We start from the raw sequence: 26,585 nt of genomic DNA, 5'->3' as shown, positions 1-26,585 counted from the left end.
TGACATTGAATCCAGAAGACAAGATCAGTGGAAAGAGTTTAGGGAGACCACATACCTAGGGTAAACATCAAGAACAAAAAAAAGTCAGTGAGGCTGAAGCATAGCAGGTATGGGGAACAGTTGTAGCAGACAGACAAGCAGGAGGTTAGGTGACCTAGGGCTTTGCTACAATTAATCTTTTCATGAAAAGACAAAAAAAAAAAAAAAAAACAAAACTAGTGTCAAAATTCAACTAAAGCTTCTTTTAATAATTGAATCACTACTCCATGTCATTTTTGGCATTCCCAAACCTAGCATGGTCAATTACTACGTAAGGTTAATGTTACATCTACCAGGATATAATGTCAAGAGTATGAACAAGGCATGTAATTCAGATTTATTTTTAATATCTAAATAGTCACCTTCAAATACAGTCATGTGCCATAATGATGATGTTTAGCTAACGATGGACCACATATACAAGGGTGGTTCCATAAGATTATAATATCGTATTTTTACTGTACCTTTTTCTATGCTTAGAAACACAAATACTTACCATTGTGTTACAACTGCCTACAATATTCAGTACAGTAATAAGCTGTATAGGTTTGCAGCCTAGGAGCCATAGGCTATACCATCCAGGTTTGTGTAAGTAGACTCTATGATGTTCACACAATGACCCATTTCTCAGGATGTATCTGTGTTGTTAAGCAACGCATGAATGTATTGGAAAATACTGATGTAAATTAGAATAAAAATTTCTTTGCTTTAGTCAATGTTGAAATTCTACAGTCAGTTAAGTGTACAGTTAGAAAAGAAAATGATGCAGTAAGTAGATTGTGAAGGTTATTAACTGTATGTACAAAAATGTTAAGAACTTGTACATATTTAAATGAGTAGAAAAACAGAAAAATAACTGTCAAGTTAATGACTATTAGAGAATGTTATATCCTTTGAAACGAAAGTGTTCATGAAAAATACATAATACAAAGAATGATAAAAGTTTAGACAATATTATAATATCAAGTCTTTGTAAGGCTAGTTGGTGTAACTAACATTGATAACTTTAAGTAAAATAATCATTAAGTGCTCTATTTCACCAGAATAATCCAAGAAAAAGTCCTTTAGGGAATTCTTTCCATCCTATGAAATATCAACTTTGCTAATACAAAATTTTATCATGAGGAAAAACTCCAAAATAATGTATGACATTCATAAAATATCATCTTCTATACAGAAGACATAAAGAACATAAAGACAATGAAGAAAAAAGTATGAGAGAAAAATGAGACACCACTAAAATATCTTGCTCCACCACTGACTGAAGGTAAGTGTAAACACCCAATTTATCACTGTAAACTTGTAGAATGCCTGCAAGAAAAATCTTGCAGTTGGGAAACAATCTTCCACTCTGTACTTCATACCAGCATGAAAAATCCTGAAATGCTCTCTATGACTAATCATAATGCTAATACCAACAGGCAGAAGAAAAATTACTAAACTGAAACTCTTAAATATTGAATGCAGTGACTCTTGAGCTGTACAGAGTTCTCTGAAGAATCTGTAACATCAAAACAGATGATGAAGTCTATTCTAGACCTACTAAGTCAGAAAACTGGAGTGGAGACAGAAGTAGCAGGAAGACTTCTTTAACAAAAAAAAAAATCTTTTAGCACCTATAGGCTATACAAAAATTAAAATAAAAAAATTAAAATCTCAACTATATTTTCTTCTACTGCCCTATTTTTTTCTGTACTCCTTTATAGCAAAATGACATTAATATACAGTTGGCTCTCCTTATTTGCAGGTTCCATATCTGTGGATTCAACCCAGTATGGATGGAAAATATTCAGAAAAAAATAATAAATGGTTGTGTCAGTACAAGAACAGACTGTTCTTTCTTGTCATTATTCCCTAAATAATATAGTGTAACAACAATTTACATAGCATTTACATTGTATTAGGTATATAATTAATCTAGAGATGATTTAAAATACACAGGGAGGTTGTGAATAGGTTATATGAAAATACTGCTTCATTTTATATGAGACTTGAGCATCCCTGGGTTTTGGTTTTTATGGTGGTGAAAACCAATCTCCATAGATATGGAGAGAAAATGGTACTCATCTTTCCTTTCATTTTCTCTTAAACTCACTCTTTCATCCAGGCTTTCATCCCTACTACTCTACCAATAATGTTCTTATCAAAGTCATCAGTGACCATCATATAACTCCAACTATCAATTGAACACCTATATTAATTGACCTGCCAGCAGCCATCTGACACACTTAATCTATTCCTTCTTTGAACTTATCTTTCACTTGTCTTTTAGGATACTTCTCTAATTGCTTAGCTTCTCTAATTCCTACATTTCCTGGAGTCAGAAAGCCCCAAGACTTAATTTTTGATTCTCTTTCCTAACTACTCTCATTCTCCCTTGGTAACCTTATACAATTCTATCACTTTAAACATCATCTATATGTTAACGATTTCAAATTTGTTATCTTCAAACTAGATGAACTCTTCTGAACTACAGACTCATATCCAACTACCTGACACTTCCACTAAGAGGTATCATAAGCATCTTAAATCTAACATGTCAAAAACTGAACTTCTTATCTTCACCCTGAACCGGATCCATTTAGAACATTCCAATCTCAGTTACTGAAAATTCTAATATTTCCTACTGTTCAACCCCAAAATTTTGGAGCTAACTTTTGGACTCCTCTGTCCCTTCTCATACCCCATTTAACATTTTCGTGAATCTTGTCAGCTCAATCTTCAAAATACTCAGAAACCAACTATTTCTCATGACCTTTCATGCCACTTGCCAAGTTTTAAGCTATCATCATTTGATTATTGTAATATCCTAACTTCTACTCTTGCCACCTATGGATTATTTTTCACAGACCACCCAGAATAATTTTAGAAGTCAGATCCTGTCACTCCTTGCTCAACACCCTCCAATGTCTTCCTACCACTTCCATAGGCCCTGCAGGATCCACCTGCTACTCAGGTGTGACCTCCAACTTCATCTATTCTCTTTCCATCTCTTACTTCATTCCAGCCATATGGACTACCCTGAACTTCCTCAAACAAACCAAGTGTGCTGCTGTCTCATGGCATTCGTATTTGCTATGATCTGAACTTGGTATCTCTTTTCCCAGGACATTCGAATAGCATGCTCTCTTATCTCCTTCAAGTCTTTAACTCAAGCATTATCTAAGTAGGCTTTTGTGGTCACCCTATATTAAACTGTCTTTGTGAACCATGGAAAATTCCTTATGTACCTTCCCTGCTTTGTTTTTCTCCACAGTGCTGATCACCATCAAACACATAATATGTTTTTTTATTAGTGCTTTCTCCTCACAGGACAATGGAAGTTCCATGAGGGTAGGGCTTTCTGACTGTTTTTAGTCCCAGTTTTGTAAGCCCACAGGTTAGAACACTACCTAGAATAGTGTGAGTGCTTAATAAATATTCGTTCAATGAATGCATGAAGAATCACTGACCCCTAAGTCATTTACCAGTATCACATTTGAGAAATTATGTCAGAATAACAATCTGTATAAACAGTTTCTAAATACTTATACTACTTAAGTCCTCAAGATAGAAATATGGGAGAAAAGTCCAGAAAACAATAACTGCACTTTTATTTTCTGTATCATTAAGATCTTTCTTGAGATTAAATTGAAAACAAGTGTTTAATGTCTAAAAGTGACACACCTTATAAATGTAAAGATGTAGCAGCCAAAGTATCACTTGGGAAATTGTTAGAAATTTATTCAAACCTCAACCCAGACCTAATAAGTCATGAACTATGGGCATGGGGCTCAGCAATCTTAAGTTTTAATTGCCCTCCAGGTTAATTCTGAGGCATGCTGTAAGTTTTGTTTTGCTTTCCAGATGGGGTCTTGCTCTATCACCTAGGCTGGAGTACAGTGGCACAGTTATGACTTTACTGTAGCCTTGACCTCCCAGGCTCAAGTGATAGTCCAACCTGAGCTCCAGAGTAGCTGAGACTACAAGCACATGCCACCACAACTGGCTATTTTTTGTTTTGTATGTAGAGACAGAGTTTTCCTACATTGCCCAGGTGGGTCTCACTATGTTGCCCAGGCTGGTCTCAAACTCCTGGACTCAAGCAATCCTCCCACCATGCTAGGATTACAGGTATAAGCCACCACACCCGGCCACAATGAAGTGTTAGGGAAAACCCAGCACACTGACCCCACCAATGCTGTTAAAAGCCTACTCCTACCTCCGATGAAGCAGCTGATCCAAACGATGTTAAGGGCTTATTCCATGCACTGACTGAAGGTGGCTGCGGTGGACTTATGGGACCTACTGGAAAGAAGAAGCCATAGGAAACACGATTAAGATTTAGAGTCTAATAATCTCTAACCCATTTAACCCTTTCCTTCATCTCCTATTGTTTGGCTATTACTAGCCAGGCAATAAAACAATCACTTTTCAAATCACACTTACAAAGATTATGTATCAACATACAGGCATAACTCAGAAACATTGCGGGTTCAGCTCCACTTCACTACAATAAAGCAAGTACTGCAATAAAGCAAGTCACACTAATTTTCTGGTTTCCTAGTGCATATCAAAAGTTCTGTTTACATTATACTACAGTCTAATATGTAATAGTATCATGTCTTTAAAAAGGTAAATACCTTAATTAAAAAAACTACCACTAAAAAAGAAGCTAATCATCATCTTAGTCTTTGAATCGTAATTTTTTTGCTGGTGGTCTTGCCAGTGGAGATGTCGATGGCTGCTAACTAACCAGGATGGTGTTTGCTGAAAGCTAGCATGGTTGTGGCAATTACTTAAGATAAGACAACAATGAAGTTTGTAACACTGACTATTCCTTTCATGAATGACTTCTCCATAGCATGTGATACTGTTTACCCATACGGTAGAACTTCTTTCAAAACTGGAGTCAATAGTCTCAAATCTCATTGCTGTTTAATCAACTAAGTTAATGTAATATTCTAGATCCTTTGCTGTCATTTCAACAATGTTCACAGCATCTTCACCAGGAGATTTCATCACAAGAAACGACTTTCTTTGCGTCAGTTATTTCCTCCACTGATGTCTTGAATTCCTCCAAGTCATCCGTGAGAGTTACAATCAATTTCCTCCAAACTCCTATTAATGTTGATATCCTGAAATTCTTCCATGAATCACTAATGTTCTCAAAGGAGTCTAGAACGGTAAATCCTTTCCACATGGTTTTCAAATTTCTTTGCCCAGATCTATCAGAGGAATCACTGTCTATGGAAGCTGTAGCCTTAGAAAATGTATTTCTTAAATAACAAGACTTGAAAGTCTAAATGCTCCTTGATCCATGGGCTGCAGAATGGATGCCATGTTGGAAGGCATGAAAACAACATAAATCTTCCTGTATTACCTTCATCACAATTCTAGAGTGTCCAGATGCCCTGTCAACAAGCTTGTATTTTGAAGGAAAGCTTTTGAGCATTTTTCCCCCTGAGCAGTAGGTCTCAACAATGGGCTTAAAAATAATAGGTATGGGCCGGGCATGGTGGCTCATACCTTAATTCCAGCACTTTGGGAGGCCGAGGTGGGTGGATCACCTGAAGTCAGGGGTTCGAGACCAACCTGGCCAACATGGCAAAATCCTGTCTCTACGAAAAATACAAAATTAGCCAGGCAGGGTGACGCGTGCCTGTAGTCCCAGATACTCAGGAGGCTGAGGCAGGGGAAAATGCTTGAAACCAGGAGGTGGAGGCTGCAGTGAGCCGAAATCGCGCCACTGCACTGCACTCCAGCTTAGGTGACAAGAGTGAAACGCTTTCTCAAAAAAAACAAAAAAAAATTAGGTATGCCATTTTGTAAACAGATGTGATGTCATCTAGGCTTTGTTGTTTCATTTCTAGAATACAGGCAGAGTAGATTTAGTATAATTTTTAAGGGCTCTAGGATTTCAAACATGGGAAATGAGCACTGGCTTCAGCTTCAAGTCACCAGATAAATTAGCCCTTAAAAAGAGGTCAGCCTGTCCTTTTAAGCCAGGCATTGACTTCTCCTCTCTAGTCATGAAAGGCCTAGATGGCATCTTCTTCCAATAGAATGCTGTTTCGTCTACATTAAAAATTTATTATTTAATGTAGTCCTCTTCATCAATTATCTCAGTTTTGGATCTTCTGGTTAACTTGCTGCTTTACCTTGCGCTTTAATGTGATAGAGGTGGCTGCTTTCCTTAAACTTCCTGAACCAACCTCTGCTAGGTTCAAACTTTTCTTTGGCAGCTTCCTCACCTCTCTCAGGCATCACAGAACTGAACAGAGATGGGGGTCTTGCTTCGGATTAGGCTTTGGGTTAAGGGAATGGTGCGGCTGGACTGACCTGCCACCCAGACCACTAAAACTCTGTATCAGCAATAAGACTGTTTTACTTGCTTATCATTAGTATTGATTACTGAAGTAGCACTTAACTTTTGACCTATCGTGGCTTTCACCATGCCTTCTTCACTAAGCTTAATCATTTCCAGCTTTTGATTTAAAGTCAGACGTATATGACTCTTCCATCCACTTGAACACTTAGAAGCCACTAGAGGGTTATTAATTGGCCTAATTTCAATACTGTTGTGTCCTTAAAGAATGGGGAGGTCCAGGAGAGGTAGAGACCAGGGTACAGCTGGTCAATGGAGTGAGTGGTCAGAACACACAAAACACTTATCAATTAAGTTCACCATCTTATTTGGGTGTTCACGGTACCCTGAAACAACTACAATATCAAAGATAACCGACCACCATAACAGATAAATGATGAAAAATTTGACATAGTCCAAGAACGACCAAAACGTGACACAGAACATGAAATGAGCACATGCTGTTGGAAAAATGACACCAGAAGACTTGCTTGACACAGTTACCATGAACTTTTAATTTTTAAAAATGCAGTGTCCACAAAGTGTAATCAAATGAGGTATGCATGTACAAGTCTCCCCCAAACATTGCCTATTATTTTCTCATCAACACAAAATTATTTCCATAAAATATAATATGCTTGTTAAACATGCTTGAAACAAAAATTTTAAGAAAGTTAAGAGAGGATTACTATTACTTTTTCCTACAATAAAAAAATGAGATGGCTAGAAAACACTTAATGAGTATATAAATAAAATTGAAAAGAAACCTCAGTATTCCCATGCCATTCCCCACCCCTCTCTTCTCTTTTGTAACTTACATTTCTTAGAGATATCATTCAGCACAGCTGGTGGGGCCACTTTGTTATCCCATAATTCAGCTGTCAGAGTGCCATGTGACTGTGGGGTCTGGATGGATTTTCCTGAGGCTACGTAATCTGTGCCATTAGGTGTTTGAGCTGAAGGCAGCCTAATTGACGGTGGCGGCTGTTTTGAAGACTGTGATGGAGTCTGTAGTGGATTCTGGACTGGTTTGTGGGTCTGTGCCTGAGTCTGGGCTGGAGCAGGTGGGGCGGAAGTTGGGGCTGAGACTGGGGTGGTGGCTGGGGCTGGGGCTGAGGCGGGGGCAAGTGGGACTGAGGCAGTTGGGGCTGAGGCTGGGATAGTTGGTGCTGTGATGACTGGGGCAGCTGGGGAAGAGGCTGCTGGGGCTGGTGTTGGAGTTGCAGTTGGTGCTAGGGCTGAAGCAAGAATGGGAATTGAGGCTGAGGCAAGAATGGGGACAGAAGCTGGGGCTGAAACTGAGGCAAGGATGGGGGTTGGAGCTGGGGCTGAGGCTGGAGCTGAAGAAGAGGTTATAGCTACAGCTGAAGTAGAGGCTGGAACTGAAGTTGAGACTGAGGCTGAGGCTGAAACTGGAGCTAAGGGTGAGGCTGGAACTGGAGCTGAGGTTGAGGCCAGAACTGGAGCTAAAGTTGAGGCCGGAACTGGAGCTGAGGTTGAGGCTAGAACTGGAGTTAAGGTTGCTGGAACTGCAGCTGAGGTTGACGCTGGAACTGAAGCTGAGGTTGAAGGTGGAAGTGGAGCCGAAGCTACAGGTGGAACTGAGGCTGAAGACTGTGCTTGCTGGATTCCTGTAGCCTGTTTTTTGGCAAATCTTGGAGGAAGCTTAGAAGTCTGGCTTCTTCCTTTTTCATTTGCATTCTTTTTGCTCCAGACCTTAAAAAATTAACAGGGATAATTTTTGTCAAAAATGCAGCTGAAAGCAACAGTTCATAAATACAACTTTTAACAAAACTAACTCCCACTAACTTGGCTGCTTTACTTTGCAAAATAGGTACTCAAACTACAAAATGTCAGCGTTGCTAATAAGATTTTAAATGATGAGAAGCCAAGATGATATTGAGACAAAAGACAAATAGGTATTGTACATTCTCGACATACAAGTACACAATTCTGAAATTCAAGAACTAAGAAAGTTTGCAGTAAATTCATTTGGCAACAAACCTTAACTAAGCTAACAAAATGCGACTTATAGTCTTAACTCATATATTTGCCAAGACATTAATTTGGGCAGTGTGGCTGTTATGATACAGGGGAGATGCACTACTATTTTACCTTCCTAAATAAATGACTTCTGAAAATTTGGTTCCAAAGGTTATATGCAATTAAACGAATAATTTATCTTGATTCACACTGTGTATTTAAATGAACTAATATAGATTACAACAGACATTTTTGTAGACCAGGAATCCAAAATCTACTGGTTTGTGACATTTGTGTTCATTAGCTTTCCAAGATAATTTAAAATCAACTCAACTTTGCCTTGGGGCAAATAAGGTATCCCTAGTATACAATATGTTGTTAAAGTAAAGATGGTCTTGAGGAAGCAGCAGTTGCCATTCCAAGATGGTCAAATAGGAAAGGCTCCGATCTTCAGCTAGCAGTATGATCAACGCAGAAGATGGGTGATTTCTGCATTTCCAACTGAGATACCTGGTTTATCTCACTGGGACTGGTTTGACAGTGGGTGCAGTCCAAGGACGGTAAGCCAAAGCAGGGCGGGGCATCACCTCACCCGGGAAGCACAAGGGGTTGGGGGATTTCCCCTTCCTAGTCAAGGGAAGCCGTGACAGACTGTACTTGGAAAATCGGGACTCCCGCCCTAATACTGCACTTTCCCAATGGTCCTAGAAAACGGCAAACCAGGAGATTATATCCCGTGCCTGGCTCGGTGGGTCCCACGCCCACGAAGCCTTGCTCACTGCTACAGCAGCAGTCCAAGATCAAAGTGCGAGGTGGTAGCTTGGCTGGGGGAGGGGTGTCTGCCATTGCTGAGGCTTGAGTAGGTAAACACAGCGGCCGGGAAGCTCGAACTGGGGAAGCCCACCTGCATTTCAACCAGGTCTGCCTGCCTCTGTAGACTCCACCTCCGGGGGTAGGGCATAGCTGAATAAAAGGCAGCAGAAACTTCTGCAAACTTAAATGTCCCTGTCTGACTGCTCTGGAGAGAGCAGTGGTTCTCCCAGCATGGTGTTTCAGCTCTGAGAACAGACAGACTGCCTCCTCAAGTGGGTCCCTGACTCCCGTGTAGCCTAACTGGGAGATACCTCCCAGTAGGGGCTAACACCTCACACAGCCAGGTGCCCCTGAGACAAAGCTTTCAGAGGAAGGATCAGGCAGCAATATTTGCTGTCCTGCAATATTTGCTATTCTGCAGCCTCCGCTGGTGATACTGAGGCAAACAGGGTCTGGAGTGGACCTCCATCAAACTCCAACAGACCTGCAGCTGAGGGACCTGGCTGTTGCAAGGAAAACTAACAAACAGAAAGGAATAGCATCAACATCAACAAAAAGGACATCCACACCAAAACCCCATCTGTAGGTCACCATCATCAAAGACGAAAGGTAGATAAAACCACAAAGATGGGGAGAAACCAGAGCAGAAAAGCTGAAAATTCTAAAAAGCAGAGCGCCTCTTCTGCAAAGGATCGCAGCTCCTTGCCAGCAATGGAACAAAGCTGGATGGAGAATGACTTTGACGAACTGACAGAAGTAGGCTTCAGAAGGTTGGTAATAACAAACTTCTTTGGGCTAACGTAGGATGTTCAAACCCATCGCAAGGAAGCTAAAACCCTTGAAAAAAGATTAGACGAATGGCTAACTACAATAAACAGCGTAGAGGAGAACTTAAACGACCTGATGGAGCTGAAAACCATAGCACGAGAACTACGTGACACATGCCCAAGCTTCAGTAGCTGATTCGATTGAGTGGAAGAAAGGGTATCAGTGACTGAAGATCAAATTAAAGAAATGAAGCGAGAAGAAAAGTTTAGAGAAAAAAAGAGTGAAAAGAAACGAACAAAGTCTCCAGGAAATATGGGACTATGTGAAAAGACCAAATCTACGTTTGACTGGTGTACCTGAAAGTGATGGGGAAAATGGAACCAAGTTGGAAAACACTTTTAAGATATTATACAGGAGAACTACCCCAGCCTAGCAAGGCAGGCCAACATTCAAATTCAGGAAATACAGAGACCACCACAAAGATACTCCTCGAGAAGAGCAACCCCAAGACACATAAGTCAGATTCACCAAGGTTGAAATGAATGAGAAAATGTTAAGGGCAGCCAGAGAGAAAGGACGGGTTACCCTCAAAGGGAAGCCCATCAGACTAACAGGAGATCTCTCAGCAGAAACTCCACAAGCCAGAAGAGCGGGAGCCAATATTCAACATTCTTAAAGAAAAGAATTTTCAACCCAGAATTTCACATCCAGCCAAACTAAGCTTCATAAGTGAAGAAGAAATAAAATCTTTTACAGACAAGCAAATGCTGAGCGACTTTGTCACAATCAGGCCTGCCTTACAAGAGCTCCTGAAGGAAGTACTAAATATGGAAAGGAACAAGTGGTACCAGCCACTGCAAAATCACGCCAAATTGTAAAGACCATCGATGCTAGGAAGAAACTCCATCAATTAATGGGCGAAACAACCAGCTAACATCATAATGACAGGATCAAATTCACACATAACAATATTAACCTTAAATGTAAATGGGCTAAATGCCCCAATTAAAAGACACGGACTGGCAAATTGGATAAAGAGTCAAGACCCATCAGTGCGCTGTATTCAGGAGACCTATCTCACGTGCAGAGACACACACAGGCTAAAAATAAAGGGATGGAGGATGATCTACCAAGCAAATGGAAAACAAAAAACGCAGGGGTTGCAATCCTAGTCTATAATAAAACAGAGTTTAAACCAACAAAGATCAAAAGAGACAATGAAGGCCATTACATAATGGTAAAGGGATCAATTTAACAAGAAGAGCTAACTACCCTAAGTATATACACACCCAATACAGGAGCACCCAGATTCATAAAGCAAGTCCTTAGAGACCTACAAAGGGACTTAGACTCCCACACAATAATAATAGGAGACTTTAACACCCCACTGTCAATATTAGATCAATAAGACAGAAGTTTAACAAAGATATCCAGGACTTGAACTCAGCTCTGCACCAAGTGGACCTAATAGACTTGTACAGAACTCTCCACCCCAAATCCACAGAATATACATTCTTCTCAGCACCACACTGCACTTATTCCAAAATTGACCACATAGTTGGAAGCACTCCTCAGCAAATGTAGAAGAACAGAAATCACAACAAACTGTCTCTCAGACCACAGTGCAATCAAACTAGAACTCAGGATTAAGAAACTCACTCAAAACCACTCAACTACATGGAAACTGAATAACCTGCTCCTGAATGACTACTGGGTACATAACGAAACGAAGGCAGAAATACAGATGTTCTTTGAAACCAATGAGAACAAAGACACAACATACCAGAATCTCTGGGACACATTTAAAGCAGCGTGTAGAGGGAAATTTATAGCACCAAATGCCCACAAGAGAAAGTAGGAAAGATCTAAAATTGACACCCCAACATCACAATTAAAAGAACTAGAAAAGCGAGAGCAAACAAATTCAAAGTTAGCAGAAGGCAAGAAATAACTAAGATCAGAGCAGAACTGAAGGAGATGGAGACAAAAAAAAAAAAAAAAACCCTTCAAAAAAAAAAAATCAATGAATCCAGGAGCTGGTTTTTTGAAATGATTAACAAAATTGATAGACTGCTAGCAAGACTAATAAAGAAGAAAAGAGAGAAGAATCAAACAGACACAATAAAAAATGATAAAGGGGATATCACCACCTATCCCACGGAAATACAAACTACCATCAGAGAATACTATAAACACCTCTACGCAAATAAACTAGAAACTCTAGAAGAAATGGATACATTCCTGGACACATACATCCTCCCAAGACTAAACCAGGAAGAATTTGAAACCCTGAATAGACCAATAACAGGCTCTGAAATTGAGGCAATAATTAATAGCCTACCAACCAAAAAAACTCCAGGACCAGACGGATTCAGAGCTGAATTCTACCAGAGGTACAAAAAGGAGCTAGTACCACTGCTTCTGAAACTATTCCAATCAATAGAAAAAGAGGGAATCCTCCCTAACTCATTTTATAAGGCCAGCATCATCCTGATACCAAAGCCTGGTAGAGACACAACAAAAAAATATAATTTTAGACCAATATCCCTGATGAACATCGATGTGAAAATCCTCAATAAAATACTTGTCAACCAAATCCAGCAGCACATCAAAAAGCTTATCTAACAAGATCAAGTTGGCTTCATTCCTGGGATGCAAGACTGCTTCAACACACGCAAATCAATAAATGTAATTTATCACATAAACAGAAGCAAAGACAAAAACCACATTATCTCAATAAATGCAGAAAAGGCCTTCGACAAAATTCAACAGCCCTTCATGCCAAAAACTTTCAATGAACTAGGTATTGACGGAATGTATCTCAAAATAATAAGAGCTATTTATGACAAACCCACAGCCAGTATCATACTAAATGGGCAAAAAACTGGAAAGCATTCCCTTTGAAAACTGGCACAAGACAGGGACGCCCTCTCTCTCCACTCCTATTCAACACAGTGTTGGAAGTTCTGGCTAGGGCAATCAGACAGGAGAAAGAAATAAAGGGTATTCATTTAGGAAAACAGGAAATCAAACTGTCCCTCTTTGCGGATGACATGATTGTATATTTAGAAAACCCCATCGTCTCAGCCCAAAATCTCCTTAAGCTGATAAGCAACTTCAACAAAGTCTCAGGATACAAAACCAATGTGCAAAAATCACAAGCATTCCTATACACCAATAACAGACAGAGAGAGCCAAATGATGGGTGAACTCCCATTCACAATTGCTTCAAAGAAAATAAAATATCTAGGAATCCAACTTAACAAGGGATGTGAAGGACGTCTTCAAGAAGAACTAGAAACCACTGCTCAACGAAATAAAAGAGGACACAAACAAATGGAAGAACATTCCATGTTCACGGATAGGAAGAATCAATATCATGAAAATGGCCATATTGCCCAAGGTAATTTATAGATTCAAAGCCATCTCTATCAAGCTACCAATGTCTTTCTTCACAGAATTGGAAAAAACTACTTTAAAGTTCATACAGAACCAAAAAAGAGCCCGCATTGCCAAGACAATCCTAAGCAAAAAAAAAACAAAGCTGGAGGCATCACGCTACCCGACTTCAAACTATACTACAAGGCTACAGTAACCAAAACAGCATGGTACTGGTACCAAAACAGAGATACAGACCAACAGAACAGAACAGAGGCCTCACAAATAATAACACACATCTACAACCATCTGATCTTTGACAAACCTGACAAAAACAAGAAATGGGAAAACGATTCCCTATTTAATAAACGGTGCTGGGAAAAGTAGCTAGCCATATGTAGAACCTGAAACTGGATCCCTTCCTTACAACTTATGCAAAAATTAATTCAAGATGGATTAAAGACTTAAATGCTAGACCTAAAACTGTAAAAACCCTAGAAGAAAACCTAGGCAATACTATTCAGGAAAAATGCATGGGCAAAGACTTCATGACTAAAACACCAAACGCAATGGCAACAAAAGCCAAAACAGACAAATGGGATCTAATTAAACTAAAGAGCTTCTGCACAGCAAAAGAAACTACCATCAGTGTGAACAGGCAACCTATAGAATGGGAGACAATTTTTGTAATCTCCCCGTCTGATAAAGGGCTAATATCCAGAATCTACAAAGAACTTAAATAAATTTACTGGAAAAACAAACAACCCCATCAGAAGTGGGCAAAGGATATGAACAGACACTTCTCAAAAGAAGACATTTATGCAGCCAACAGACACATGAAAAAATGCTCATCATCACTGGCCATCAGAGATGCAAATCAAAACCACAATGAGATACCAACTCACACCAGTTAGAATGGCAATCATTAAAAAGTCAGGAAATAACAGGTGTTGGAGAGGATGTGGAGAAATAGGAACACTTTTACACTGTTGGTGGGAGTATAAACTAGTTCAACCACTGTGGAAGACAGTGTGGTGATTCCTCAAGGATCTAGAACTAGAAATACCATTTGACCCAGCTATCCCATTACTGGGGATATACCCAAAGGATTATAAACCACGCTGCTATAAAGACACATGCACATGTATGTTTATTGCAGCACTATTCACAATAGCAAAGACTTGGAACCAACTCAAATGTCCATCAATGATAGACTGGATTAAGAGAATGTGGCACATATACACCATGGAATACCATCCAGCCATAAAAAAGGATGAGTTCATGTCCTTTTTAGGGACATGGATGAAGCTGGAAACCATCATTCTAAGCAAACTGTCGCAAGGACAGAAAACCAAACACTGCACGTTCTCACTCATAGGTGGGGACTGAACAATGAGAACACTTGGACACAGAGGGGAACATCACACACCGGGGCCTGTTGTGGGATGGAGGAGGAGGGAGGGATAGCATTAGGAGAAATACCTAATGTAAATGATGAGTTAATAGGTGCAGCACACCAGCATGGCACATGAATACATATGTAACAAACCTGCACCTTGGGCACATGTACCCTAGAACTTAAAGTATAAAAAAAAAGAAAAAAAGAAAAAAAGATGGTCTTTGATATAAGTCAAAATACAAGGAGCTACAGTCCTTATATTTTATTTAAAATTTCCTTTGATTCCAGTCAAAATGATTTAAAGTTGGGAAGATGATGTCACTCTTAACATCTGAATAATGAATACAGTCTTGACTTTACAAGTAGATAAAAACCTTGAACATTTGCTGATACACTTTGGGCAACAAATCTAAATAACTAGCAACAAGTTGAAACCAGATTTAAACCTGTATGACTTGTTCTTCCTTCTTTCGGCGTTCTTCATCCTGTAAACGTTTTTGTTGTTTTTTGGATACCACTTCAGTAAAACCATCATCATTCAAATTTGACTGGGGATCTTCAATTACTGTTACTTCAGGATGATCATCAATTATAACAACACCTGTGGGTGTGGAAAAGGATTTAAGATATTTTCTGTTTTTCAAATGTTTCCCACCCCATAGCATGGCCATTCATTGTAAAGATTTGAAAAGATTTCATACACTTAAAGTTAAAAATAAAAATTCTAAAACTGGCCAGGTGCAGTGGCTCACGTCTGTAATCCCAGCACTTTTGGAGGCCAAGATGGGCATACTGCTTGAGGCCAGAAGTTTGAGACCAGTGTGGCCAACATGACAAAACCCTCTCTCTACTAAAAATACCAAAATTAGACGGGTGTGGTGGTATACACCTGTAGTCCCAGATACTTGGGAAGCTGAAGCACAAGAATCATTTGAACCTGGGAGGTGGAAGGTGCAATGAGCTGAGACCATGCCACTGCATTCCAGCCTGAGTGACTCTGAGTCTGTCCAAAAAATCCTAAAAATATCTGTTTTAAATGACATAGATCTTTTTTTTTTTTTTTCCTTAAGTAATATAGTGGTAATGCCTTAAAAAAGAAAAAAAATCAAAATTTTCCTGTGAACTAATCTCTATCTCTTAGCCTTAGATCTGTATAGTGCTTTAAAAGATCTACAAAACATTCTACCTCATTTGCATCTAACCATTCTAAGAGGTGGCTGTTACTATTATTTCTGTTTTTCAAAAAATGAAATAAACTGGCTTAGTGCTTCAGCATATTGGGAGGCCGAAGTGGGAGGATCATGTGAGGCCAACAGTTTCACACCAGCCTGGGCAACATGGGGAGACCCTGTCTCTACTTTAAAAACAAACATATAAATAAATAATGTTTAAAAAAATGAAATAAACTGATTTAAGGTAAGATGACTGGCCTAGTTGGTCTTATGACTCTTAATGTCTCTGTTTTATGTAGACCCTTGTCTACAGCATGGAGTTTTTAAAAATAAATGTGTTACGGGCAACGCAGTGAAACCCCGTCTCTAGAAAAAATGTAAAAATTAGCTAGGTGCACGCCCGTGGTCCCAGCTACTCGGGAGTCTGAGGTAGGAGAATGACTTCAGTTGGAGGGGTTGAGACGGCAGTGAGCTGAGATCATGCCACCGCACTCCACCCTGGGAGAGCGAGACCCTGTCTCAATCAATTAATCAATTAAAATAAATAAATGTGTAAGCTGTGTGTGAATGTAAGATGGCATAGGTGAACACATACCAGAATCATCTAGGTGATGAATAACTCAAGATCATTTTTCAACCTATTTTCCCACTAACCATTACTTTGTCTATCTTAAAATTATCCTATATCCCAGTCAGTATGTGAAATATAAATCCATCAAATAATATTTCCAAGAAAAATTAAATTACTTCAGGTAATGTAATTTTTTATTATAGGTATAATGTCTGAACAATAACTGTAAGTATCAAGAAAGAGTGAAGCAATTTAAAGAAATTATTTAATTTTCAAACAATATACAATATTTTAATTGGAAATTACACATACAATAAAAGTATTTTTCTTGGAAACAATAAGTATACAATTCAGGATGGTGATAACTTGTTAGGTACAGCAACATAGGTATGATCAGGGAAGTGGTCACAGAGAAAGTATCTACAAACAATTCTAAAACAGTTAAAACTTAGCATTAACATACACTGAGAGATGAAATGAAAAATGACTACTGGCTTTCACTCCTTAGAAACTGGCTGGGCATGGTGGCTCACACCTGTAATCCCAGCACTTTGGGAAGCCGAGGAAGGCAGATCACATGAGGTCAGGAGTTCACGGCTAGCCTGGCCAACATGGTAAAACCCTGTTTCTACTAAAAATACAAAAAAAATTAGCTGGGCATAGTGGCACGCGCCTGTAGTCCCAACTATTCAGAAGGCTGAGGTAGGAGAATCGCTTGAACCTGGGAGGCAGAGGTTGCAGTGAGCCGAGATCATGCCACTGTACTCCATCTTGAGTGACAGGGCGAGACGTTACTGTTACTCCAGTTTTCTAATAGAAACTTGATTTCAGGCAGGCATGGTGGTTCATGCCTTTAATCCCGGCACTTTGGGAGGCCAACGTGGGCAGATCACTTGAGGTCAGAAGTTTGAGAGCAGCCTGATCAACATGACGAAACCCTCTACCAAAAATACAAAAAATTAGCTGGGCATGGTGGCACGTGCCTGTATTAAGGAGGCTGAGGCAAGAGAATCATTTGAACTGGGGAGGTGGACGTTGCAGTGAGCTGAGATTATGCCACTGTATTCCAGCCTGGACCACAGAGTAAGACTCTGTCTCAAAAAAAAAAAAAAAAAAAAAAAAAGGAAACTTGATTTCAAAAGAAAAAAAAAACCCCAGTTGATTCTGATTTATAAGACAAGTCTACTCAGTTGATTCTGATTTATAAGACAAGTCTACTTGTTTTTAAAATCCTTTTAAAAATCATTAACTCTGTAAAATGAAGCATATTCTCATTTCAATGAAATGTCTAAGTCAAACATTTCAAAGGATGTCATGCACACATTACTTCAGACTGATGGAAAGACCTCATCATAATTCTAATACCATCTCAGTGTTTCACTTACACTAAAATGTGTGTGCGTAAAGCCTATCTTATTATTTCAACTTCCTTATTTCACCCAACTACATGTAGCATTTATGGAAAATTTGAACACTACATTTCAGTTTCCAGTGCCCTCTTCTTTTTACCATTTTAGGTTAGGCATATTACTTAAAAACAATGTTACCAGGAAAAAGAACTAAAGGTGACTAACTCTTAAAGATAACTTTAATGAGTTGAAGTGAACAGCTTATTTTCTATCACCACTTCAGAAATAGAGTTTTTATCTGTTTTTGTTATGTCTTTTTTGCTTTTTTTTTTTTTTAAACAGGCATGCGCCACCATGCCTGGCTAATTTTGTATTTTTAGTAGAGACGAGGTTTCCCCATGTTGGTCAGGCTGGTCTCAAACTCCTGACCTCAGGAGATCCACTCACCTCGGCCTCCCAAAGTGCTGGGGATGACAGCCCTGAGCCACTGCGCCAGGCCTAGTGGCTCACGCCTGTCATCCCAGCACTTTGGGAGGCCAAGGCGGGCGGATGGCTTAAGCTCAGGAGTTCGAGACCACCCTGGACAACACGGCGAAAACCCATTTCTTTAACAACAAAAAATTAGCTGGACATGGTGGCTCATGCCTGTAGTCCCAGCTACTGGGGAAGCTGAGGCTGGGGAATTGCTTGAGTCTGGGATGCAGATGTTGCAGTGAGCCGAGATAGTGTCACTGTACACCAGCCTGGGCAACAGAGTAAGACTCTGTCTCATAACAAACAAACAAATGAAGAATGTGCATTGCTCACTAATTTCCAGGTAATGCTGATGATGTGGGGACCATGCTTTGAGAACCACTGGTCAAAAAATAATGTCCGTGAGCTGTGCTCAAATCAGGGCTTAATATGTACAAATAACCATTAGGCAGATGAAAGAAAAATCTCATCTACATCTCTCATACTAGAATAACTGCAACTAACCCAACTTTCCTATTACTACTATCTGAGCTATCTGGTCTTAACTTAGTAAATATCCTGATTTTATTCAGTATTTCCAGTTTCATCCAAATGAATGGCAAATAGTACATTTTACATGTACAAATGTCTATACACAGATATTCCTTGTCTGTTTCCTCATCTAGTATTTTCTTGTTGCTTGTATTATCCTTCACATTTGATCCTCTATTACTTCATGGCTTTCCCAGTTATCCACAGTGACACTGCCTCTTGTCCTATTATTTATTTTGTATTTGTCCTATCTTAGACACTAATTTTACCAAGGACATAATTCACCGAGTTTAACATTTAATTTCTTTTGTTTTTAATAATACATCTATACCAATATAACTAAGAATCAAATTTCTGTGCTTTCTCAAATCTGGCAAACTAGAGTGTTTACTTAATTTTCTTCCTCTTTTTTGGAAGAACAGTGCAATGTTATTGGATTATTTTTAACAAAAATTTTATTAAGCATTCAAGGCTACACTAAAAGCTGGAGTTATTTTAGTTTAAGTTCAATCAGTCAGTGTTTCATAATCAGCCACTATGTATACCTTGAATGTCCAACTCTTTCCTTCTTGGAAAACTTCTTTAATTGTGGCATCTACATTTTAAAATGTAACAAATAAATAAATAAATAAAATGAAAGAAACCTAAGACATACTTGCATAATTGTTGAGATCAAACTGTGACAGAGCATCCACTTTCTCTTTAGGTTTTTTAGGACCTGGTTTGGGGTCTTCTCTTTTTTTCCCAGTAGAATCTTTGGAGTTCTTTTGTCCTGTACCATTAGGTACTCCTTCCTGATGGTGTGCAGAGCTGCCATTGACAAGGTCAACCCCAGTTGTGCCTGCAGGCTGGTCATCAAATGGCCTACAAAAAGATGACTTGAGGTATTACTATTTCCACCTATCCGAACAAAAGAAAAATGCTCTTATTGGCAGTTTCTAAAGTTCATTCTAAGATGAAACACTGCTGGGATAGAAAACTCTAACTGTAACCAACCTTTTGTTGAATACAACCTTACTAAAACCAGGTTTCCCAAGAAAGTAGACTAGGTCCCTAGAGTTCTTTCCAGCAATTAAATTCTAGAATTCTAATTATACCAGAAGTTCTTAAAGAGTCTATTTGTCTATCATATTATAAATGAGCTAATTAACACTGTTTATAGCAGAACATTTCTGTGATCCAAGCAAGTTCAAAGTATTCACAAATGGATGCCCTCTAAAAGTGGGCAGCATATGAAAATAAAAAATTTTAAAAAGTATTCTATATTTACAACTATGTAGATTTAAAAAATAATCAGATTTACACACTGATATAATTATTTTAAAAACCTTAATATAGAAATAATTCACTTCACAAACCAAATGTATCCTCTATAGTTCTTATTTCCTAAAAGAATAATTTCAGGTTGATTTTTTTTAAATTTCCAAGTGAAAAGGATCATGGGAATGGGTTTACTAATACATTTTCATCCTAGCCTATAGTATTACACAAGATAAAAGCTTACCATGTCCCTGGCCATAACCTCAAACATTTTAAGAATGAGTTCATTTCTTCTACATGGTGCTCTTATAAAACATTTAATTATAATCGTCACTGCCATTTCTATAGGTTCAAAGTTGTTGTTACCTATCTAGGTGGCTCAAAAATCTTGCTACTTAGTTGAGATTTACATGGCACAAAAATCATATCAAAATTTTCTTTGAGTATTGTTACTTAAAATTCTAATTGTTTGGTTACAGGAAATAAATTATTCTATTTATTTTGGTTATGTTGATTCTCTTGGAATTTTAAGGGAATGTTCAAATTCCAAGTAAAAATTTCCTCTAAATTATCTGGGACAGCAAAAATATCTTCTCTAATGCTGTGGTTTGAACATATCCCTCAAAAGTTCATGTGTGGGGCCGGCACTCCGGGAGGCTGAAGTGGGCAGATCACCTGAGGTCAGAAGTTCGAGACCAGCTTAGCAAACATGGTGAAATCCTGTCTCTTCTAAAAATACAAAATTTAGCTGGGCATGGTAGTGCACGCCTGTAATCCCAGCCACTAGAGAGGCTGAGCCAGGAGAAATGCTTGAACCCAGGGGGGTGGAGGTTGCAGTGAGTCGAGATTGTGCCACTGTACTCCAGCCTGGGTGACAGTGAGACTCCATCCCCCACCTGCCCCATCAGAGAAAAAAAAAAAAAAAAGAAAAGAAAATGTTCATGTGTTGGAAACTTGGTCCCTAATGCCAGTGCAGCAGTGGTGAGCAGTGAGAACTCTGGGAGGTGATTATGTCATGAGGGCTCTGCCCTTCTGAATGGATTGATCCTTAACAGGTTAATGAATGGGTTATCAAGGGAGTTGGTTAGTTATCATGAATGAGTCTGTTATAAAAGCCAGTTCTGCCATCTCTTGTGAGCCCCCTTACCATGTGATAAGCATGGTGTCTTGGGAATCTGCAGAGTCTCTACCAGCAAGAAGGCCCTCACAGGATGCGGCCCCCTCAACCTTGGACTTTGCAGCCAACAGATTTGCAAGAAATACATTTCTTTTCTTTATAAATTACCCGGTCTCAGGTATTTAGTTATATCAACAGAAAATAGACAAATATACCTTACGAGTATAGTAACCTGAAATGCTAAGTATGTAAAACTAAGGGACTCAGATTAATACTATACAGTCCAAATAAATTCTTAAATTCTTATCAGCTCAGGCTGCAAACGTGGCAATTGCTCTAAAAGCAGGGCACACATAATAATGATTACTTACTGTATACCAGGTATTAAGTGCATCACAAGTATCATCTTAGTATCTTCACACATTAAGTGCTACTATTTTCTCCCCATTTTACTGGTGAGGATGCAAAGGGGAAGCAACTAGAAAGTATCAGAGCCCAGATTTGAACCTAGGCATTCTGAATCTTACCTGCTACTTTACAATGCTTTCTAATACTAAAGAAATCAATACTAGCTTACTATAACCAGTATCTTTTTTTTTTTTTGAGACGGAGTCTCACTCTGTGGCCCAGGCTGGAGTGCAGTGGCACGATCTTGGTTCACTGCAAGCTCCGCCTCCTGGTGGCGCCTGCCACCATGCCTGGCTAATTTTTTGTATTTTTAGTAGAGAGGGGGTTTCATTGTGTTAGCTAGGATAGTCTCAATCTCCTGACCTTGTGTGAGGACCTCGCGCTTTGGCCTCCCAAAGTGCTGGGATTACAGGTGTGAGCCACCGCGCCCAGCCCAACATCTTAATACTTAAAAAAACAGGCCAAGTTTAGCTTACTTGAGAAAAAATCTTCTTTAAAAAAATCCATTGCCATGGCAATTATGTTACTGGTGTCCTTGGCAGTAGAACAAGGATTTGCTTTCTGGGCCTCTCTATAGATGATTGTTGATTATAGATTTGCAACTCAAGATAAGAATACAATTTATCCTTAAGGTTCAACACTAATTCTCAAGAAACCAGTATAGAGTGATAAAGTATATGGTTATAACATTAATTTAAACCTCAGAGGACACCTGTGTAGCACTAGAAGTTTATAAGGAGAAACTGAGAAAGAAGGGAGGGTTACTCATCAGATACTTACCAAATAAGGACACTGTACATGTCCCTCCCTAGATGCGTACATTTTCCCAAAGCTACAAGTTTCCAAGAGGACTCTTCTGGAAAATGTAACTTAGCAGGCAAAGACTCCTAAGACACCTTAGCCTCTCTTCTTTAAGCACCCTTACACTTTGAGAACAGAGAATAAAGCATTTGGGAAGAACAATGTTTTCTGGTCCTTTATCTAGACTGGCTCTTCAACCAAGAACTCTACTTTTAGCTTCTTTAAAGGTGCAGAAGCAACTATATTTAAAACAAAGTACTCACCCTCTCTTCCCACTTTTTGATGGTGGACCACTTCTCCTTTCATTTCTAGGACCTGAGAAATTCCTTCCTGATTTGGGTGGACCATTGTTGCCACGTCGATTCTGACGATCTACTGGTCTCTGACTTGAAAAACTTCTCTTTGCAATTTCCCTCTTTGGAGGTAAAACATTCTCTCCAACCTTTACAACTGTTTGTGCATTCAAGTCAGCATTTTTTTTTTCATCCCTCTCTCGCCTCTCATTGAAATCACTGCTTTCAGAAGCTGTTTCCCATTCTTCATTTGCCTGATCTGAAGAGTTCTGATTAGATAAATCTGGTGTCTTATTCCCCGAAATATCCCCAATCGTATTAACTGGTTCTTGAGCCACATTATTAACTGTGCCATTTGTGGACACTGCTACCACCTCATTTGATTTTGAAGCAGCCTCCCTCTCTCTTAGCCGTCTAAATCGAGGTGGTTTGTCTTGCCTTGGTGGTCGGGTAGGTCGCTGCCTTCGAGGCCTTTCTCTAGCTGGGTCAAATTTTCGCTCAAATTTTGGAGGTCGTTTATCTGCTGCTATAGGAATAAACTGTTCGTGTCTTCTTGGTGGCTCTCCATCTTCTGGTTTAGGAACTTCTGACTGCCTTGGGTTCCACTGATTGTCCCGATAAGCTGGTCTTCGTAAAGTGGAAGGGCGTGATGGACGGCCTCCAGGATCCCTCCCACCACGCCTGAATGTTCCCCCTCTGCCTCTCCTTGTAGGCTCTCCTTTAGGAAGAAAGCCTGGTTTAGATTTATCGTCATCCCTTACATAAGGCTTTTCTAGCAGTCTATTATCTATTCGAATATGATTATCAGGCTTGAAACAAGACTGAGGCTTTATAGGTTTTTTGTTTTCAGGCCGTTCTTCTCTTTTGGGAAGTTTGCCTTTACTTAAACTATCCTTGTCACTTGCACTTTCATGAATTTCACTGTCCGTGTCAGTCTCTGAACCCCGCTGTCGTCGTCTTTTGGGGACAACTTCAAAATCAGAGCTCTCACTCCGTGTTTCACTTTCTTCTCGCTGTCTGAGAGGCCCTGAGGGTACATGCTCTGCTCTTGGCTTATTGTCTCTATACTGAGGATAATCTCGAGTGTGTCCCCTACCACCCCTGCCACGCCCTCCATAAGAACCTCTATAGCTTCGACCTCTGGAGTAATATTCACCTCGGCCTCGACCTCTGTATCCTTGATCTGGAAACCAATCTCTGTCTCTAGCTTCTTTCCAGTAGGTCCTAGGAGGCAAAGTTGATTCTTTTTTAACTGCTGGTCTTGAATCTGGTCGAGGCCTCTCTATAACAAGGTCTTTGCTGATGACTTTCTCAGGTTGTTTTTCTTCTTTGACTATTGGTGCTGCCACAGGCTGTTGGTTTACAGTCTTAACTGCAGGCTCTACCTGAACAGTACTCACAGGTTCCAGAGACTTCTCAGCATCGTGAGATGGTTTTTGAGCCAAAGTTGTGGTTTCTGTTGAAGGAAATTTCTCTGCCTCTGGTTGAATTGGTGGTGGAACTGACTGCGGCTGAATCAGTGCTGGTGGCTGAGGTGGTGGTGGGGGAGTAGGAAGATCCTTCTTTTCCATCTTTTCAGGCTTTACAACTACTTTTTCAGTCATCTTTTCGGTCTTTTCTCCTTCTTTCTCCTTCCTCTGTTCCCGTTCCTCTTTCATATCTCTAAGTACAGGTTTTTTAATGGGACCTGATCTTCTCACAGGTCTATCATTACCTTCTTCCCTTCTGTTGGAGCTTGGTCGTGGGCCCCAACGAGTTTCTGATTTAGATTTATATACTTTTTCAGGTTTTGGTCCTTCAGAAGATCGCATAAAGCCTTCCTTTTTTGGTTTCTCCTCTGGCCTTTCTGTTGGTTCTTTTGAATCAATGCATCTGCTGGTTACTTTAGCAATGCCTGCAGATGGTTCACTTCTCTGCTCATCTGGTTTTTGCATATGGTTAGATCCATGGGAAACACTCCTTTTCCGGGAAGGCTGACTTTCTACAGCTGAAATCCGCTCCTCTCGTGGAGTGGGTAAGGTCTTTTGATCAGGTGCTTCAAAACAAGCAGACTGATTATTTGCATCAGTATGGTGAGGTCTAACATCTTCCACAGACCTGCTTAAAAACTTTTGTACTTCTGCCTCACTTGATTCTCTGACAAAGTCTGCCTTTGGATGGGCCTCTAATTGATTATGTTCTACAGAATAAGCAGCAGTAATCTGTTCCTGGTCCAACGCAGCTTCAGACCTATGATGATAAGAATTCAAAGGTATAACCAACAAAGCAATCTTTCCCACGTGAAGTATATAGCAAAATAATACCTCTAAAACAGAAAGCAAGGACTCTTAACCATAATGAGAATCTTTCTCTCGCTATGTAAAACGTTTAGAGGAGAATTACTCACAATAGCCAAGAGGTGGAAATAGCCTAAATATCCAATAGCTGAATGGATAAAGAAAATGTGGTGTACACATACAACAGAATATTATTCAGGGATAAAAAAGAAGGAAATAGTGTCATATGCTACAACATGGATAAACCCTGAGGACATTATGCTTAAGTAGAGTCAGTCAGTCAGGACAAATACTTTACATGAGGAACGTGAAGTAATCAACCTCATCAAAGCAGAAACCATAATGGTGGCTGCCAGGGGCTAGGAGTAGGGAGAGATAGGAAATACAGGTTTAGATATAATATAGGAAATACAGGTAAACGTAAAAATAGGAAATAGGTATAAAGTTTCAGTCATGCAAGATAAAAAAAAGTTCTGGAGATCTGCTGTATAACATTGTGTTTACAGTTAACTACATGGTACTATATAATTAAATTTTTGTTAAGAGGATAGATCTAACGTTCTAAGTGGTTTCTACCACAAACACAAATGGGGCTGGGTGTGGTGGCTCACACCTGTAATCCCAATCCTCACTTTGGAAGGCCGAGGTGGGCGGATCACCTGAGGTAGGGAGTTTGAGACCAGCCTGACCAACATGGAGAAACCACGTCTCTACTAAAGATACAGAATCAGCTGGGCGTGGTGGCACATGCCTGTAATCCCAGCTACTCAGGAGGCTGAGGCAGGAGAATCGCTTGAACCCGGGAGGCTGAGGCTGTGGTGAGCTGAGATGGCGCCATTGCACTCCAGCCTGGGCAACAAAAGTGAAACCCCGCTTCAAAAAAAAATAAAAAATAAAAAATAAAGGGCCTGGAGTAGTGGCTCACGCCTGTAATCCTTGCACTCTGGGAGGCAGGAGCATCACTTGAGCCCAGGAGTTTGAGACCAGTCAGGGCAACATGACAAAACCCTGTCTCTACAAAAAATACAAAAATTAGCCTGGTATGGTACTACATGCCTGTAGTCCCAGCTACTCAGGAGGCTGAGGTGGGAAGATCACTTGAGCCTGGGAGGTCAAGGCTGCAGTGAGCTGTGATTACATCATGGCACTCCAGCCTGGCTGACAGAGTGAGACCCTTCTCAAAACATAAAAATAAAAATAGAAATAAATAAATGAAGTTTATTCCTTAAGGAAAAACAAAGTTAAGACCATGCTGATGTGAATTTCTAATCCATCAAGACTAGTAATTTCCACCTAGAATGAAAGAGTACACTAGAGTAAGCTTATCTGTCCCAATTAATTACAAATAATTATAAAACATTACAAAAAAACACACCCCATTAAAGGGCAGGAAGTTCTAACTGTATGGCTATAAATTATTACAGTCATCACCAATTGTGTGCCATTTCAAAGTCAACTTTGTATATTATTATATTTCTCCTTATCTTGGCCTTAAAAATGTTCTCTAAAATACTGTTAAAATGGAAAAATTGCATCTAGCTAGATTATATAAGCATTGTAGATACACTTAAATTTCTTTACACCTACTCTACAATAAAGACATCCCA

General features: G+C 39.6%; 1 protein-coding gene across 12 annotated transcripts in view; it reads right to left on the bottom strand.

Moving 5' to 3' along the window:
* The window catches only part of PRRC2C (proline rich coiled-coil 2C), a 107,262-nt gene that overhangs the window by 28,648 nt on the left and 52,029 nt on the right, over positions 1-26,585 (bottom strand). For 11 of the 12 annotated variants that reach the window (XM_023207151.2, XM_023207161.2, XM_023207158.2 and 8 more), the window contains exons 16-20: positions 22,673-24,931; positions 19,479-19,687; positions 15,173-15,327; positions 7,204-8,101; positions 4,241-4,326 (exon numbers count right to left, since the gene is read on the bottom strand). In XM_023207151.2, coding sequence (XP_023062919.1) covers positions 4,241-4,326; positions 7,204-8,101; positions 15,173-15,327; positions 19,479-19,687; positions 22,673-24,931 — 3,607 coding nt within the window. The remainder of the gene's footprint in view (positions 1-4,240; positions 4,327-7,203; positions 8,102-15,172; positions 15,328-19,478; positions 19,688-22,672; positions 24,932-26,585) is intronic. The other variant, XM_023207152.2, reaches the window with a different exon arrangement.

The sequence above is a fragment of the Piliocolobus tephrosceles genome, chromosome 1 (genome assembly GCF_002776525.5).
Source record: "Piliocolobus tephrosceles isolate RC106 chromosome 1, ASM277652v3, whole genome shotgun sequence".
NCBI lineage: Eukaryota > Metazoa > Chordata > Mammalia > Primates > Cercopithecidae > Piliocolobus > Piliocolobus tephrosceles.
Note: the sequence above shows the minus strand (reverse complement) of the source record. Positions and strands in the feature narration are given on the sequence as shown.